This window comes from Urocampus carinirostris, chromosome 6 (assembly GCF_059441175.1).
Source record: "Urocampus carinirostris isolate Australia breed hairy pipefish chromosome 6, RoL_Ucar_1.0, whole genome shotgun sequence".
Taxonomy (NCBI): domain Eukaryota; kingdom Metazoa; phylum Chordata; class Actinopteri; order Syngnathiformes; family Syngnathidae; genus Urocampus; species Urocampus carinirostris.
Window position 1 is genome coordinate 10511574 of NC_142354.1, and position 18272 is coordinate 10529845.

General features: G+C 38.2%; 1 protein-coding gene across 5 annotated transcripts in view; it reads right to left on the bottom strand.

Annotated features, from left to right (window-relative positions):
- Window positions 1-375: 375 nt before the first annotated feature.
- setd5 (SET domain containing 5) overlaps window positions 376-18272 on the bottom strand; it is a 43820-nt gene continuing 25923 nt past the window's right edge. For 4 of the 5 annotated variants that reach the window (XM_088337825.1, XM_088337821.1, XM_088337822.1 and 1 more), the window contains exons 17-25: window positions 17607-17724; window positions 17299-17519; window positions 16060-16116; window positions 15554-15988; window positions 13510-13602; window positions 10415-10662; window positions 8926-9047; window positions 7279-7370; window positions 376-6604 (exon numbers count right to left, since the gene is read on the bottom strand). In XM_088337825.1, the coding sequence (XP_088193951.1) occupies window positions 6215-6604; window positions 7279-7370; window positions 8926-9047; window positions 10415-10662; window positions 13510-13602; window positions 15554-15988; window positions 16060-16116; window positions 17299-17519; window positions 17607-17724 (1776 nt within the window). In that variant the 3' untranslated portion in view covers window positions 376-6214. The remainder of the gene's footprint in view (window positions 6605-7278; window positions 7371-8925; window positions 9048-10414; window positions 10663-13509; window positions 13603-15553; window positions 15989-16059; window positions 16117-17298; window positions 17520-17606; window positions 17725-18272) is intronic. The other variant, XM_088337826.1, reaches the window with a different exon arrangement.

The window sequence follows — 18272 nt, forward strand, 5'->3', positions numbered from 1 at the left end:
TAGAAGTGAGTTTTAAGTTTAGATTTAAACATTTCCACTGAGGTTGCAGATCGGATCTCCATACTTCTATAAACCTTAAACTTACAAAATATAGCACTAAAGCGATTTACGAACAAAACCTATCTCGATCGTAAGTAAGGGAGCGTCTGAAATGGAAGCGCCCTTTTCAATGGGCAGTTCATTTCGAACGTTGAATTAGACGCGCCTTATTTGAGCGCTCCTAGTGGCCGTTTTGGGTAACACCCCTCCATTGGAAAAATATGGAGCCCGGTGTGCTTTGATTTTTTTTTTAATGGAAAAAAAGTTTGCTCTGGCTCAGAAAAGGTTGGGAAAAGAACCGCCCACCGTGTTAAACTATAACCTCACACAAATCCATTACCATCATCATGATTTTATTATCAAAAATGCATTACATTTGAATTAGCATCTCTTAATTTGGAGGGTCAGGGTTTGGGGGGGTACAATTGAAATAGTTACTATGATCAAAGTAAAGAGAACTGTGACAAAACCCCCAAAGAAGGGGCGCGCAAGAAAATGACCCGATGATTAACTTCCCATCGACTGGCAAAGAAAAAAATATTGGTCGCGCGGACCCTAAAAAAAATATCATGCGATAAATTCAGTGTACTATATTTCTCCATAAAAGTCTATACTGTAGAACATTTCTTTCTATACAAGTACTTCTATTCATACATATTGTCCTATTGGTTCTTTGAAACGGTTTCACTATAAGGTGCTGGTTGATTTTGGATCACAACTTTTTCTTTTTTCCCGTCCGTCAAAACATTCAAAACAGCCGAGTACCCTCGCGTGTCGTTTTCATAGGCGCAGTCTCCCGCGACTCGATATTTTTGAGGTATTCAACACAAATGCAGTCTATAACAAACCAAGAGTCTCCGATTGCTGCAAAATTGAGATTTCGGATTCATGTTTCATTGTGTTGGCAGTCAGGACACCCCAAAAAACGTTTTTTTTGGGGGAGTATCAAGATCAAGCATTTGACAGAAAGGGAAGAAGCAGTTCTCACAGGAGACAGTAGCAGCAATTTTCTTTTTTTTGTCAAAAATAAATGTTTTTTCAAATAATCTAACACAAATACTCTCCCTGGTGTCAGCACGGAATGCAAGAATCGCCCGGTAAAATATTCATAATTCATCAACACTTTTTCTCGAATAAAGATAAACTGAAGTATATTATATTCAGGTGTATCTGAAACACTGGGGAATATGTTTTTCTTATTTTTTTGTAGCACAAAAGCAAAGCCCACACTTGCTAAATTGATCATTCACTCAGTGCTTTTTTCTTTACCCTGATGACAAATAATGACCACTACAATAAATACACCCCAAAAATAAAATATTACCCCATAGGCAGAAAATATATCTCATTTTAAATATAATTGTTCTTAATGTCTGGCAACCAGTTCAGGGTTGTCCCCTGCCGACTGCCTGAAGATAGCTGGGATGGGCTTCAGCACCCCTGCGACCCTACTGAGGATAAGCGGTGCAGATAATGGATGGATGTTCTTAATGTTTTTTTTGACCTCCTACTATCTTATGTCAAGGGTGGTATATAATTCTGCTCATTAAATAAAATACTTTTTACCTAGGAGGAAAAAAGGTACTTTTATATAATTATATTCAGAGAAAAACGGGTTCAAATACTTGAAAAAAAATTAAATGAGCAAAAAAGGTTTTCTTTTTTGTAGGGTAGAGCAGTGTCCGAAATAACGTCTGCCCGGGGCGTGCATCTTTTCCGTCTGGCGTACAAATTACAAAACGTCTCCGCCCGGGTTGCCGACAACTTTTTCAAGAAAACAAACTAGAAAAAAAATCGTTTTTTTTCCAAATCAAATAGAACTTTTGCTTTATTCCAATTTTGAAATCTTCGTTCGGTTTGGAAATTTTGGTTCGTACGGCAATTTGCATATTCGGCAGCCAATCAGAAGCCCACATCGAATAACTTAGTGCTTCCGGACTTTCTTGAGCCTTATAAGGTCTTGCATTTGCATATAATTTTCCAAAGTAGAAGCACAGAGAACACAAGAAAAATGGAGAAGTGGTTAGGAATTGAGCCAAAACCTCAGCCCCTGAAGAAATATTCAAAAGAAGCTAACAAAATTTATGACGCTACAAAACGTAAAGCATCGCGGAAAGAGTTCACGTGGCTTGTAGCAGACGAACAATGCATGAATGAAGATGAGTAAATACAGGTAGGTACCGATGACAGACGGAAACAGCGATGTCATATACATGCAATGAATGTCATGAGTAGATTTATAATAAACTTAATTCTAAAGTGTTGTTCTGTTATATATTCTGATTATCAATCCTCAATACTTTGCAACAATGTTTTTTTTTTGCAATGAGTCGTCTTATTGTGTTTCAAGTTGTGAAAAATGGGGCCGGCAACTTTATGGCTGGGCAGGCAACTTTTCAGAGTTGTCTGCCCTTGGTGTCTGGTAACTTTTTCTCATGAGTTTCAGACACTGGGTATAGTCCCACCTTGTTGGGGAAAATATTTGCTAGTGTTTGGTATAATCATATTATTTTAAGATAATTCTTTTTATTCCGTGGGAAAAACACTTTTTCAGCAAAAACTTACGTTCTGCCCTTTTTAAGTAGGTTTTCCAATTTTCCTAGAAAAACAAGTTAAAATATTTGCGAAAAATGAAAATATACTTAAAATATGCACATTCAAGCCAATGGTGTAGGAATTTCGGGTTTTTACAGAAAATGTGCTCATTTTCTAAGATGTTTTTATTCGGTTTCTTGTAAAAAAAGAAACACCTTTGAAATAAGTAAAAACCTTCTATCTAGACCATTCTGCTCATATTGAGTATATGTTTTCTTATTTTGAGAAAAAAAAACAAGTAAAATCAAGAACATTTCTAGAAATATACATTTGCTGCCATTGGGGTAAGATGTTTTCCCGAGATATTAACTTGTTTCTAGGAAAACACTTAAAAAAAAGCAAAAAGCCTTTATCAAGATTATTGTTCTTATTTTAAGTACTGAATCTTTTCTTATTTTACAAGATAAATCATGTTAAAACATAAATGTTTTAGAAAACAAATTTAAAGCCAATTTTAAGCCAAAGGGGAAAGATATTTTATTTAAAGTTGTTATATTGTATTATATTATTTTTTGCGGAAACAAATAAAAAACACCCTTGAAATAAGTAAAAACCTCTTATCTAGATCATTCTGCTCATTTTGAGTATGTTTTTGGATTTTACCAGAAAACAAGTTAAAATATCTTAGAAAAAAGAAAAGTATATACCTGAAAAAACTTAAATATTCAGCCAATAGTGTGAAATTGTCTTTTTTTGCAGAAAATATGCTCATTTTAAATGTTTCATTCCGTGTTTTGGATAAAACACACCCTTAAAATGAGCAAAACCTCTTAGCCAGATCATTCTGCTCACTTTAAATGGGATTTTGTTTTTATGATAAATATGTTAAAATCCTTTAACAAATAAAAATGCATTTAACAAGCAAAATGGGCCAAATTTTCAGCCATTGAGGCATGAGTTTATTTACTCAAAAAATGTAATTATTTTTGTTTAAAAAAAAATACACGCTTAAAATAATCCGCACCCTTCTATCTATATTATTCCGCTTATTCAAAGTGTGATTTTGCTTATTCTACGAAAAAAAACCAAGTTAAAATAGCCTATCTATATAAAAAAAGGAAAAGATATACTTAAATAAGCACAATTTTCAGCCAATGGTGCAAGTTTTTACACCTTGCAGCAATTTTCCCAATAACAGCATAAACAAAGTAATTAGTGAGGAACATCTCTGTATTCCAAATTTATTTTGGGTAGTTGCAGCGCCATTCATCGGCAGCTGGCTCAAGTACAACACCGCATGTCCCTAGCTGACCAACAGAACAGAACATTGAAGAAAGCGTGGAAGAAAAAGAAAAAGTCTGCTTTCATGTGTAGCTAAATAAAAAGAGAAGCTGGTCATAGTTGCGAAAGACCCTGTCCCCAAGGATCCTTTTCAAAGCATTCTTCGTCTTTTTCCCAAACTGAAAACGATTCCCGCTGAGAGAAAGGAAAAGCAATCGAAAGGATTCTTTGTAGAGTGATGGATCGATCGGGCTGTGATTTTTTTATCATTTTTCTTTGTGCAAATCGATGAAACGTTCAACATCTGACAACCCAAAAACACATTTCAAGTTGGATCCTTCAGTGCTAGGGAGGACCGATCCTGCGTTATGTTGCAAAAAAAATGTAGAAAAACAAATACTGACGAAAAAATGTCATATAAACAAATCAACAGATATATAAATACTGTAATACTTAGATTTATGACAAATGCAATTCAATCATTTATTTATGCATTTTGTCATTTCTGTATAGATTTTCTCTTGTATTTTGTAGAGTACATCGTCGTGTATTCTGTCGTACATTTTTGTGTGATATTCTTGTATTTTTCCAAATATTTTTCTGTGTATTCTCTTGAGTATTTTGTCATTTCTTCTGTGAGTTATTTTGTCAGGTACTTCTATCTTGTGCTTTTGAGAATTTTTTCGTGAAACCTTTGTTTTTTTCTCAAGTATTGTGTCTTGTAATTTTTGTAAATGTCATTTTTTTCTGTTGTGTATTTTTTTCTAATATTTTTTCGTGTACTTATGTTGTGAATTTCTTCGTGCATTTTCCCGGGTAATTTTTTTGGTAATTTTGGTTATTTTATTCTGTGAATTTTTCTGTGACAATCATTTATTTTTCAGTGTATTTTGTGGAGTATTTTGGTAGCTTTTTTTGTGCATTTTGTCAAGTATTTTGGGGAGAATTTTGTCATTTATTTTCTGGTAATTTTTGTCTGTGATGTTTATGAATTTTTCTCAATTATTGTGTAGTGTACTTATGCCGTATATTTTTGTAATTGTCACTTTTTCCATTGTGTTTTCAGCGTTTTTTTTTCAAATATTTTGTCATGTACTTATGTTGAGAATTTTTTTGTGCATTTTCTCGTGTATTTTTTAAAAAAATTTGGTTACTTCTTTTGTGAATTTTTCTATTTTTTTTGTTTGTATTTTATTTATTGTATTTTTTGGAGTATTTTGTCATGTATTTTTCGTGTATTTTGCAGTTTATCGTTTTTTTATTTTTTATTATATCATCTACTTTTAGCCGCATTTTGTGTGTATTTTACAATGTATTTTGCCGAGTAATGTGCCGAATATTGTGTTCTGTATTTTGTCGACTTATTTGTCAACTATTTAAGAACTATACGTTTAATATTTCAAAGAGTATCTGATCAAGTATCTTGTAGAATATTTCGCCATGTATGACGTTGTCTATTTCGCCGTGTATCTCGTCTTAAAAATGTTTTTCAAATAAGGGAGTGGTTCAAACTGGCAGAACTTTTTACCGATTGGTTGTGAAAAACTCGTTGACCCGCCCCCTAAATTTAATAACATTTTGTTGCGACAAAAACAGATTAAAAAATACACAGAATAACAAAAAAAACTAACAAAAACATTAACATATAAATGACAAAATGCATGACAACAAAATAACATATCCTCTAGATTATACGATGCATCCAAAACTCGAGATTTTGCAAGCCTTACATACTGGAAAGTACTGTAAATCAAATCACAATGAAATACTACTACTTGCGGCCACCATCTATAAATGAATCGTTTCATTTTAACGGTGAAAGTAGTATTACGTTTTTGGAAATAGGTTATTATCTGACACAACCCTCGCTCTTAAGGTAGTTTTAATTCCATGTGCCTTATAGTCAGGTGCGCCTTGTAGCCCGTAAAATCCGGTAAATGAAAAAATGCATAAATAAATATATTTTGGTGTTTCACAATTTATTTAGGTGTTTATGTATTTATATGGCATATATATGTAGGTATTTATCCATTTATACATTTCTTTCTACATATGGAAGGATCGGTCTTCCAAGGATCCTATTCAAAGTATTCTTCTTCTTTTCCTGAAACCTAAAAATATTCCCGCTGAGAGAAAAGAAAAGCAATCAAAAAGAATTCTTTGTCGAGTTGAGGGTTCGACCCGGCTGTGATTTTCGTGGTTTCTTTTTGTGCAAATTGGTGAAACATCCGGCACCAAGAAACACGTTTCAAGTTGGATCCTTCAGTGCCATAGTTCACTGATTCAGAGTTTTGTGGGGAAAAAAAAAGAAAAAAAAAGGAAGCTTTCCGGCTCCTTGCAGGTCCGTACAGTATTTCCCTCAAAAACTCCCCGTTTGGGTCCTTACACTGGGGCCCTGCTGGAACTGACCGAGGCCGGTCCCCCGCGGGGAAAAGTTCGTGGGCCCGGAAGCCGACAGGGACCGAGACTTGAGGTTCTGAGGAAGCTGCGGTGGGTTCCGGTCCGGTAGGGACCAGGGGCCCGAGGAGTTGGGGGATCCCGATTTCAGGTGGAGCGGGTCTCCCGGTGGTGCTTTGTGGTCCAACGAAGCGGCAGGGTTTTGCGTAGGGTAGGGAGTCTGCTCCTTGTGGGAGGAAGCGTAGTAGTAGTAGTTCTTTCCCGAGGGGGGGCTGTAGCAACTTGTGAACGGGGAGGTGGCGCCGCCTAGGTGGATGGAGGGACTGTCGCTCTGCAGTGGCCCATCTGATGACTTCACACGACAAAAGTTCAAACAGGCGGTCGAAAATAAGAAGATTAGATTTCACATTTAATCTTTCTCGTTATCTACCTGTGCTAGTATAAGTATTTTTAGAGAAATATATATATTTTAAATGATAAATATTTACCTGTGCTAGAAAGAAATGGCTCATTTAAAATAATGTTTTTTATCTTAAGAAGCATTTAGAAAATACTTTATAGTAAAATAAAATATAATTGGTAAAACTAAGTCTTTGTTTATGATTGAATATTAAAAATATCTAAATATGGAAAATTCTGCTCATTTTTCCCCCTGTTTTATGATTAAAGGAGTATTTTTTGTTAAAATCAGCCAAACTAATTGATATTAAGAAATCATTTTGCTAATTCAAATATTTTTTTCTTATTTTAACAAGTATTTGTATTCCAATAGAAAACATTTTCAACAATTTTTGCACACTTAACATTTATTTTTACAGCTTATTTTAATAAGTTATCATAAAATATGCCTAAAATGAGCAAAACTATCTACACTATACGAGACAATTTTGCTCATTTCAGACATTTTTCTAAGAGATATACTTATATAAATATCTTTACAAGAATATTAATCTAGAAATATTGTGGTAGCAAAAACATTTTTTCTTGCAGTATGTAAAATAGTAAAAAGACATGATAAATACATACGTGCTGTGAATACATGGATGGACTGTAATTGTGTGGCGGACTCTTCATGGGCGAAGGGATGCCGACTGTCTGCAGGTCAAACTGGTTTGGATCTGGAAAATAAAGAAAAAAAAAAGAATTCAAAACTAACTGCTATAATTCAAAGCACCATTAGACTTAGAACTGCGCTGAAGTCAGTGCATTCGAAGATGAAAAGATCCAATAGCTGGAGTTGAACTAGTTAATGCTAGTCTTTACTTAAGGTTTTGTGGTTAACATTTAAACTTTTCGGCATTTTGGCACAGTAGGCTTTTAACTAGGATAAGAAAGTTTGATCACGTTACCCCGATTTTAGCAGACCTGCACTGGCTCCATGTCGGATCAAAATATGATTTTAAGGTTCTGTTGGTATTATACAAAATGCATTGACTTGCCCACTCATATCTTTCAGATTTAATTTTCCTGCTTTGAACCCTTGCTCGGAAAATTCTGGTTGATCCCAAGAGCCAAGAAGAAATCCCCAGGTCCGAGGGCATTTTCCATCCGTGCTGCGGAATGTTGTGCCCTCTGAGATTCAGTCTGCAACGTCAGTGGAAGTGTTTAAATCTAGGCTTAAAACTTTTCAATTGTTTTTGAATGATGTCGATCTCAGGAAGCCGACAACTGACATTCTGTTATTACCTATAATTTATGTTGATGATGTCGCTGTGTATTGTCTGTACAGCCCTTTGAGACTTCCTGTGGTTAAGGGCTATATAAAGAAACATGACTTGACTTAAACTAAATTGTGCTGATTTTTAAGCTTGCTAGTTAGTTGCTGATTTACTAACGCTAACCCAGTAATTTCAATGTTAATTAGAGCACACTCCCTTAATCTGTGCTGATTTTCCAGCTTGCTGGCTAATATTAGTTAAATTATGATAGCTCTTTACTTGAAATATTCATTTTTTTTTTAAACAAACCAAACTTACTCGGAGCAGGTGTAAGTGGCTAACTTTAGCAACTAGTGGGAGAGAAACTACTAAAAAGAGAAAACTTTATTCATATGGCGCAGGTAACAAAAACGAGGCATAGCCTGCAGCTAAGTGGATATCGTGAGTGGCTAGAGAAGGAAACGACAGGGAAAATAAGTTAAATAAGCCTGAACTCGACGACGTTCACTTGCATGACCAGCTGTGGAAGGTGAGTGACACTGACAAAGCAGTAGCGGCTAACAATAACAATAATGGCAAGTATAGGCTAAGGTGAGTGGCTAGATATAGAAACCTTTGGGGAAAAAAAAACAACAACAGAGGGTCAGACCATGGGACTCTGCAACATTCACTTGCATCACCACCTGTGTAAAACCAAGTGCCACTGAGGAACGAAGCCGGAGCAGCTAATAATAACAGCAAGCGGCGAGCCAAAACATTCAACCAAGCGGCTAGAGAAGGAAACTGAAGGGGAAAACGTGGAAGATGCCTGAATGATAGGACTCGGTGACCATCACATTTGGGTCTCAGCTGTGTGCAATGATTTGGCATTAAGTGCTAAATAAATACATCCTAGGACAGGCCAGCTTCGCAAAAAAAATAAAATAAAAATAAATAAATAAAAATAATCACCACTAGGGGGTGTCTATAATACACACTCTGGCTATACCATGTGAAACCAAATAAATCTTCATACCCGATTCTTTTTCCCCAGAACTATTACTTCTCTTGAGAATCGTCTCCATCTTCCTGCTCCTGAGCACTCGCTCCAAAGCTCCTTGACCTTCCCTCAGCCGTTCAACACTGGTGGGCACCATCCTGGCGTCAAGGGGGAAAAAAAACAACTCAATCATACTTGCAATTTATCTGTGATCGATTGCAATGGCTGGTGCTCGAGTGATGGGAATTCCGGCTCTTTTTAGAAGGTTTAAAAAAGCCGACTACTACAAAAATACTATGACTAGTTATACAGTACTACAAAAAAATACTACTACTTGAAGTCAGGGGCCGTATTGGGTTAAAAACATGTAGTCAAGGGGCTAATCATGAAGACAGACTCAATTTTTTAATTTAGGAGCATATATACAGGCAGACATCTACACACTATATTTCTTTATATTTAGTCTTGAATTGATATTTTTTATTAACAATATTTTTGTGATATTTCTGCAGTCTGATTTTTTTTAGTATTTCTACAGTAGTATTTTTGTAAAATTTCCATTGAATATTTTTTGGACTAATATAGTTGTATTTTTGTAGTATTTCTGTCGTAATAATTCTGTAGTGGTATTTTTTTATCAAATTTGACGTAATATTTCTGTGGTAATATTTTTGTATCATAGGATGAGTGTTGTGGTATTTTTGATGCATTTCTTAGGATTTTAAAGTATTTCAATTGTAGTATTTAGGGCAGGGGTGTCAAACTCATTTTAACTCAGGGTCCACACGATAGAATAAACGCTGTCGGGGGCCGCACTAGTAGATTAGAGAGAGAGAGGGTGGGAAGCGAGAGCGAGAGAGAGAGAGAGAGAGAGGGGAGCGAGAGAGAGGGGAAAGTGAGAGCGGAAAGCAAGAGACAGGTGAAACCGAGCGAGAGCAAAAAGCTAGCGAGAGAGAAGCGAGAAAGTGATAAAGCAAGACAGAGAAAGCAAAAAGCAAGCAAGAGAGAAAGCAAAAAATGTGAGAGAGAGAAAAGCAAGAGAAAAGCAAAAGAGAGAGAAAAGTGAGAGAGACAAAGCAAAAAGCAAGTGAGAGAGAGAGAGAAAGAAAGTGAAGAGCGAGAGAGAGAAAAGCGAGAGAGAGCGAGAGACCGAAAGAAAAAGCGTGTGAGAGAGAGAAAAAGAACCTGGCTGTGGCAATAACAAGTGGACATATTTCAACATGCAGCTCGTTTTTCTCTTGTGCTTTCCTAAGCATTGTCTCGCGGACCGGATTTAATCCCTTGGCCGGCCCTCGGGCCGCCTGTTTGACACCCCTGATCTAGTCCGTTTCTGAAGTATTCCCTTTGTAGAATTTTTGTAGGATTTCCATATTACATTTTCATAGTACTTCATATCCTATCTTATACATTTTCATGATATTTTGAACATTATCGTTTGGCGGAACGGATGAAAAAGCCCACGGAAGTCTCCAAAAATTTGATGTGGAACACTTATCTGCGATCGATTGCAATGCCTGGCACTCACCACTGGGTGTTTCTTTCGGGACACTTGTTCTGGTTCTCTGGAGGACTGACGGCTTCCGTTTGGGGGCCGTGTCCCGAGGAAGGCGTGCCGTTGTGCGAAGGGGCTGATGGATGAGGCAGGTATTGGGGAAGGGGGTTCGGGTGGTCCTGAAGGTTCTGTTGGGGGCCGGGCCGGGCGGGGGTGCAGCCGGGGGGCTCGACGTCACGACTGCCTATTTGCTTCCTCTTGCGGTATTCCAGCAAGGAAACCTGCGGGATTGAACAAGATTGTTCAAAATGAGCGCTAGCCTGTCTATGGTCCAAGTCGGGACCTCTTGGGATGGAACTCACCTGGAGTACGGAAGCCCAACAGTGCCAAAATAATGAAAAAGACAATTTGAAACTAAAGCGTTTTGCTCAATCACAAGCAATTGTCATATGGCTATAAGTTTTTAAAATAGGGTGTCACTATTAAAATATCTATTATACCAGGAATTTGCAACGCAAAATGTTGAAAGAGCCATATTTAAAAAAAAAAAAAAAAAAAAAAAAACATGTTAAAAGCTTAATATAAGCCACATAAAGAAGGCGACACATACTCGATATTTATCCTGTATATGTCCATACTTAATGGAAAACGTAAAGAATGTTAATGTCATTCTTGCCCTCCTAAAGAAAACCATATAATTTTCCATTATCAAACATTTTTAAAATAGCGTCAAGGAGCAAATCGGTAGCACCAAAGATCCACATGCGGCTCGAGAGCTGCTTGTTGCTGACCCCCGTGTTATAATATTCTTTAAAATATATACATTAGAAATGTCATAATTCAACATTTAAAAAAGAAAATGTAGCGCTCTAAGCAAAATAGTCTTTTTTCTTCCTAAAAACACATTTCCCTTTTATGGTCTTTTAATTGCAGGATGTGATTTAAGGGAAGAAGGACTCCTGATGTCAATCAAAACAATTACAACCAGTTTTCAGGAAAACCAATCGATCGAGGATCAAGAGCTAGCCCAACTCGCTAACTTCTATCGAAACAAAATATTTTCAAATAAAAACGGACTTTGGGAATGTTCTTTCACAAATGGTGACATATAAATGAAAATATACAATTATAAAAATGTTTTTTCCCCAAAAACGTATTTTCCCACAATGACCCCTTTATTCCAGAATGCTGTTTTAGGGAATAATGATGCTTGCTGTCAATAAAACCACAGGAGGCGGGGCCACACATCAGACACGACTAATCGACAGGAAAACCCATCGAACTCCAGCATCGAGCACTAGAACAACCCAGCAACTTTCGTTGAAACAGTTTAACCAAAACTGTAGATCTTCAATTAAATTAGAAGACGAGGCTCAAGACCCACTTTTTAATGTGGCTATTAACAGACTTTAGTCTCTATTTGTCTAGCTTCTAATCTTTCACTGTGACTAATTTTATACAGCACATTGAGTGGTCATTTATAGCCTGAAAGGGGCTTTACAAATTAATTTGATTTGAAATACATATTTGTCATCAAAGGTACACTCTTAAATAGCCATATGACACAAGTCTCTCCTTTCTAGGAAAATGTTTTTTATTTCATTTCAATAGGTCATTTTTATTTAATTTTGGCACTTCTGGGATCCCATACTGAACCTCTGAGGGGTTGTATTCAATACAAAAAAAGATGGGGCTTTGGAAAAAAGGAGAATACTCATCTTCAACAGAAGTTTTTTGGTATATTCTGAGATGAAAAACAGGCCATTCCAATGCATCACACCACGATGCCACAACAACATCCATGTTAATGTTCAAGCATGGACGAAAATTCAATGAAAATGAGAACGCTCAGCGTCATGTTGGGACAGAATGACGACCGGGGGAAATATTCACAAAACGAACCCTCAACGTTCCCACTTTGGGATATTGATTATGTGACACGCAGAATTTTTTTTTTTTTTTAAAGTACAAAAATTGCTTGGTGAAGTTCCGTAGTTGGATCAGATTACAAAATCCCAAATAAGTACTTCCTGAAATTTGACACAACGGTAAATACTTTTCCAAAAATATAGATGCTCAACTGCAGTTAAGATGATTTTTGAGTATGGGTAGGCAGAACTGACAAAAATAGTTTCAGGGCGATTGGATTCTACAAGCTATAACATAACAACGTCATGCTAAATAGCAAGCAATAGTTCCAAATTGAAACAAACTTGACAAGCCCAGTGTTTCCCATTCCACAGGAAGATTCTAAAACGGAGTTTTGACTTCTACAATCGTCAATGACGCGTAATTCAAATCCATTGGCAACATCTATAGCTGTCATTGGCAGTAAATGAGTTAATATTTTGGTTAAATTTCTGCAATCCCATAATTAAAACGGTACATAATCCCTTATTCACTGCCAGCATAATTAACTCCTTGCTAAAAGGAAGTTCTGAGGTCTAAAGTCGTCAATGGCACCGAATTGAAAGTAAATCCATTTGTGACGACCATAGCTGTCATTGGCAGTAAATGCGTTATGTGATTATTTTTGTAAAATTTCTGTAATCCTATGATAAAAACATCCAACCATCCATTATCTGCACCGCTTATCCTCAGTAGGGTCGCGGGGGTGCTGGAGCCCATCCCAGCCATCTCCGGGCATTGGGCAGCGAAACCCTGAACTGGTTGCCAGCAGGGCACACAAGGACAGACAGCTGACTCCCCCATTCACACCTAGTGACAATTTGGACCGGCTAATTTATCTAACATGCATGTTTTTGGAATGTGGGTGGAAACCGGAGTGCTCGGAGGAAACCCACGCACGGGGAGAACTTGCAAACTCCACACAGGAAGGTTCGATCTCATGACTTTAGAACTGTGCCGCACAAAAGCTAACCACTGCGCCGCCCTGCTGCCCTGTGATAAAAACAGTACATAATAATTAACTGCCAGCGTATTTAACTCATTGCGAAAAAGGAGGTCTGGTGTCTTAAGGCCTTCAATGGCACTGATTGTAAAATCATTTCATAAAAGGTCAATGTTTTGACAAATGTCGTTTGGATATGGACGGGTGCTTTATGTAGATGAACCCAAAACAATTCAAATCAAAAACATGCACACTTCTAGTGAGGGAGAATATTCACCATATTTTGTACTGTCTTGTATTGACTTGTGACTGCTATAGCCTGGTAATCTGGCTTTCCTGTCAGCAGACTAATGGTATGCTGGTTGGCCCTCTGCCTTGGAAGAAAAGCGGAAGAAAGACTTGGCAAAACCTTTCAGAAAGCAGCGAGGGATCAGGTGAGAGTGGAGGGATAGAAGCAAGGGAAGAAGCGGAAAAGCTACATTTTCTTTGAAATCTGTACGAACAGTCGGGGGAAAGTATTTAGTCCACCACCTAAAAAGACCAAACAGGCCTGCTGTTGTCATCCTAAGTGTGATTTCACCATGAGAGACAGAATTTGAAACATGTTTTTAAAGAACATCTCATTGTCTATCGGTACAAAGTAGAGTAGACCCCGGCATCCCCACTTTTTGGTGTGGAATAAGATCTCTTTCGGTTTCCATGAGAATGCCAAGTTACGTGACTTAGATACCGTTCTGCTATTAGTAGAAATCATATAAAATGCTGGTCTGCTTTTGGTTCTTAAAACGGTTTTATGAAGATGCAGATATGCTATCGGCTAAACTCCCTCCCACAATGCCTTTAACATTCTTTATTCAGTTGAGCCCCCTGTTTAAGATTTCTTTTTCCTCGTGCAGAAGTTTTTCCTTGCCCGCATGTTGGTTTAAGATCAGGCAATAGTGTAATTGTAATTCTGTGCAGTCCTTTGAGACATCTTGTGATTACCATAGAAACTAAGCTTGCGATTATCAAGAAATAAAAAGAACGCCCACGAATCGCCGTAACCAATCAAGGATTGGGGCTTTCATTAAAAATAGGGAGGCGATTAACGCAATAAATCTTAAAGCAAAACGATCCTCAAGTCACACGAAAGGCATATTACATTTTCCTTTTTTCCTTAACATGTATATTTATTTAAGTTTTAAAATCAGTCTTCATTTTAATTCGCAGTCTCCTTCCCCATCTGCATTCACCGGCTACTCCACTTGTTGGTTCCAGATCAGGGGATGGTGTAATAATAGTCTGAAAAAAATAGTCTGTGTAATAACCTGTGAAGCCCTTTGAGACTCTTTGTGATTAAGGGCTATACAAATAAAAATGACTTGACCAGCTCTAATCACATCACACCGTAGGTAATTTAACCAATAGGGTTATAGGGGCATCGGTTCCTGTGGTGTGTCTTCGACAAAGACAGCCTGGTGGCGCCTATTCCTCTCCAGGCCAACATATGTTGTATCTTTATTTTTAGTAATTCTAAGCACATACATTTCATACATGTACTACATGGAATAGATTTCTGTTAGAAAATTTTCATCTGAGGTTAGGTGTTTTTTACCCGAGGTTTCTGACTGAGATCATTTCTTCCTTATGCCATGAGGCTCTTTAACTCCACCCGGGGGAGTGAAAGCCCACATTAAACCCCACCCCCCACGTTTGCGTATTACCATATTTTTATTAGTGTGTATTTTCCATAGCACTGTTTAAATACTCTATATCAACACGTTATATTGGGTATTTTTGTATTCTATAGCTTCTATTTTATTATTGTATTTTTCAACACAAGGATACTGCTGGAAGTGTGAATTTCCCTACGGGGATGAATAAAGTATCTATCTCTCTAGACATCTATCCCCCTGCTATATGGCAATTTCACTTTGTGATCCCCACCTCAGAATGGATTCTGCTGTCGGGGTCTACTGTATGTCCTGGCCTATCAGAAATTTTCTAGAGAGCACTTGGATATGCTGAAAGAGGCATAATGTGTTATGGTCAAACCAAAAGTATTGAAACAAACTATTATTATGAACCGAATACAAACTTTTCATTACAATTTTGCAAATAAATTCCGTTTTTCTGCATTTGTTTTACTTATTCCATCTCTTATGGTTGAAGTTTACATATGATGGAAATTTCAGATCTCTTATCCTTCCAAGTGGGAGAACTCATGGTTGACTAAATACTTTTTTCCCCTGCTTTACAGGCACCAATCTTCTTTTTTCAGTGTCCAACCACTTTGCAAAACCCAATTCCTCATCCCTAGGCAAAAGAACTTGTCTACTTGCCTTCTTCTTTTGCGGCGGATTGTTGCCGTGCGGGGATGTGCAACTCTCCGGGTAGCCGCCGGCGTAATGGAGATCGCCGAATGGCGAAAGGCAGCCGGGCCCGGTGTCCCCGAACAAAGGATGATGCAATGATTCCGCAGGTGAGAAGCCGCCCTCTTGCGAGGACACATGACGCTCGGCGTTCCCCAAGTTGGCGTTAAGGGGCGAGCATGTGTAGATGAGGTTGAATTCAGTCTTGAAGGCCTGCTCCCTCGATTGGAGGCTTCGTTCAGAGTTGGAGCCCGAAGGCGTCTTTATGGACGCCGCGTCTTGGCAATCGCCGCTTAGGGAAGCTGCCGCCAAGGAAAAGTCGTCCACGGGACTCTCTAAGCTGGAGGACAGCGAAAAGTCTGGGAATTGACTCCGGGGGCCGTCCAAGTCTGTCTGAAGACACGGCTGAGACGGAAGGACGGTAACGTGAGTTGGAAAACGAAACACGGCAGAAATTTTCAAGGCTTGAGAAATACCTCAGGCGAGATGGACTCAGGCCGGTGAACAGGTGACGCCTCGGGGGAAGAAATATTCTACAAACACACAAAGACTTTTACAATCTTGCAAACATTTTTTACAAATGTCCTTTCTTTAAATGTTCTAAACTGGGTTTCAATCAGGGATGCAAGATGGTCCATAAGATAAGTAGGTTGCCTCACGTGATTACAAAGACATACGTATGAACTAAAGGCTCACTTTAAATGCTAAACGTTAGCGTAAAAATGCTAAAAGTGCCCACTATTGGTTTTACTTTAAGGAAAAACATTCATCCATTTTTTTTTGGTCCTTTTTGGGGATTTATGGTAAGTTGGCGATGTAAACACAAATGCAAAACAAGTAGAATGTTTGCAATTGACCGTTAAACAATTCATAAATACAAAAACAAATAAATAAACAAAACAGATGTTGATTTCACATGACATTGGCATTGAAAAATACTAATGCACAAAACAAATAATCCTTAGTAGTTAAATACACTCATATATATATATATGAACAAAACAAAACTAAAATATCAAGGATACGTTTTTTCTAAAAAATTATAGTGGATGCACATAAAGGATTCTCAAGATTTATTATTGACAGCACTCGCTGTATGTTTTAATTGAGAGTAGCTAGTTCTCACCCCTGCATCCACCTGCTACTCTCCTGTACCAGCTCAAGTCGCATTACACTAAAATATCAAGGGTTGATTTTTTTTCTGAAAAATTATGGTGCATGCATATTAAGAATTGATTCTCAAGATTTATTATTGACAGCTCTCGCAGTATGTTTTAATTGAGAGTAGCTAGTTCTCCCCCCTGCATCCACCTGCTACTCTACTGTACCAGCTCAAATCACATCACACCAAAGTACATGTTAGTTTTCACTCTATATGTATATTTGTGTATAAAGTTAAATAATCATATACGCATTTATTAGACATAGGCATTCGATATATTCAATTTTGTTATTTCAATGTTTTTATCTGGGGTACCGGGGGTCTGTAACATAATGGCTAACTACCATAGCTTTCTAACCCCTAATCCCCCACTATAAGGCAATTCACTTTGCAATCCCCACCTGAGAACAGATTCACGTCATATAGTGGGGTCTACTGTATTTACGTAGCTGTCATGGAAAATAGCAACATTATAAAATAATAATAAAAACGATTTAGATTGAATGCATCATGGATAAATGAAAATATATTGCATGTGCGCAAGCACTCTTACTTCAAATTGCAACGGCGTGTTGCAGCGGCTAACCGGGAGCGATGGCATCGGGGAGAAGGCAAGGCCATTGGACAACAAAGAGCTGCAGGGGTTGTGGAGGAGGGGAAGCAACTGATCCTCTTGCAGGGGTGGCGTGATGGGCGACAGCGGGCGAAGCAGGCGGTCAGAGGACGTCTCAGTCATGTACTTGCTGCAACGCTTCTTCAAAGGCGCGTTCGATTCTGTTATTGGAAAAATGACAACGCCGTTTGAACACAGACGTGTGCTAGGATACCGGAAGTGGAGATGAAGGAAAGGGAAATATTCACCACTGGACAAGGGATTGGGGGTGGATCTGCTGCTGCTGCTTTGCTGGGATGAGGTGGACTCTGTGCCGTCGGCGACGCTTGTGGAACAACTTTCGTCTTCCACTTGCTTTATCCATCTCTGTATCCACATGAACCAAATACAGTCAAAGGTTTTTCTGAGGCCAACATGGGAAATGCGTTTCTAATACGTAATCATAGACGTAGCTAGATCTACAGCATCGTAAGAGGCCACATGATTTCAAAGCCCATTTTTGGATTGTTCTTATCTTGTGTCACCACTTTGCAGTCGCTATATTCCTAATAATTGTGTACATGTGTAAGTTGGGCAGCACGGCGGCGCAGTGGTTAGTGTGTGTGCGGCACAGTTCTGAGGTCATGAGATCGAACCTCCTGTGTGGAGTTTGCATGTTCTCCCCGTGCTTGCTTGGTTTCCTCCCACATTCCAAAAACATGCGTTTCAGGTTAATTGGCGGGTCTAAATTGTCCCTAGGTGTGAATGAGCAAGTGACTTGTCTGTCCTGCGACTGGCTGGCAACCAGTTCAGGGTATCCCCTGCCCACTGCCCGAAGATAGCTGGGATGGGCTCCACCACCCTCGCGACCCTACTGAGGATAAGCGGTGCAGATATGAATAGATGTGTAAGTTAGGGTTTCTCTTTGTTGTTTG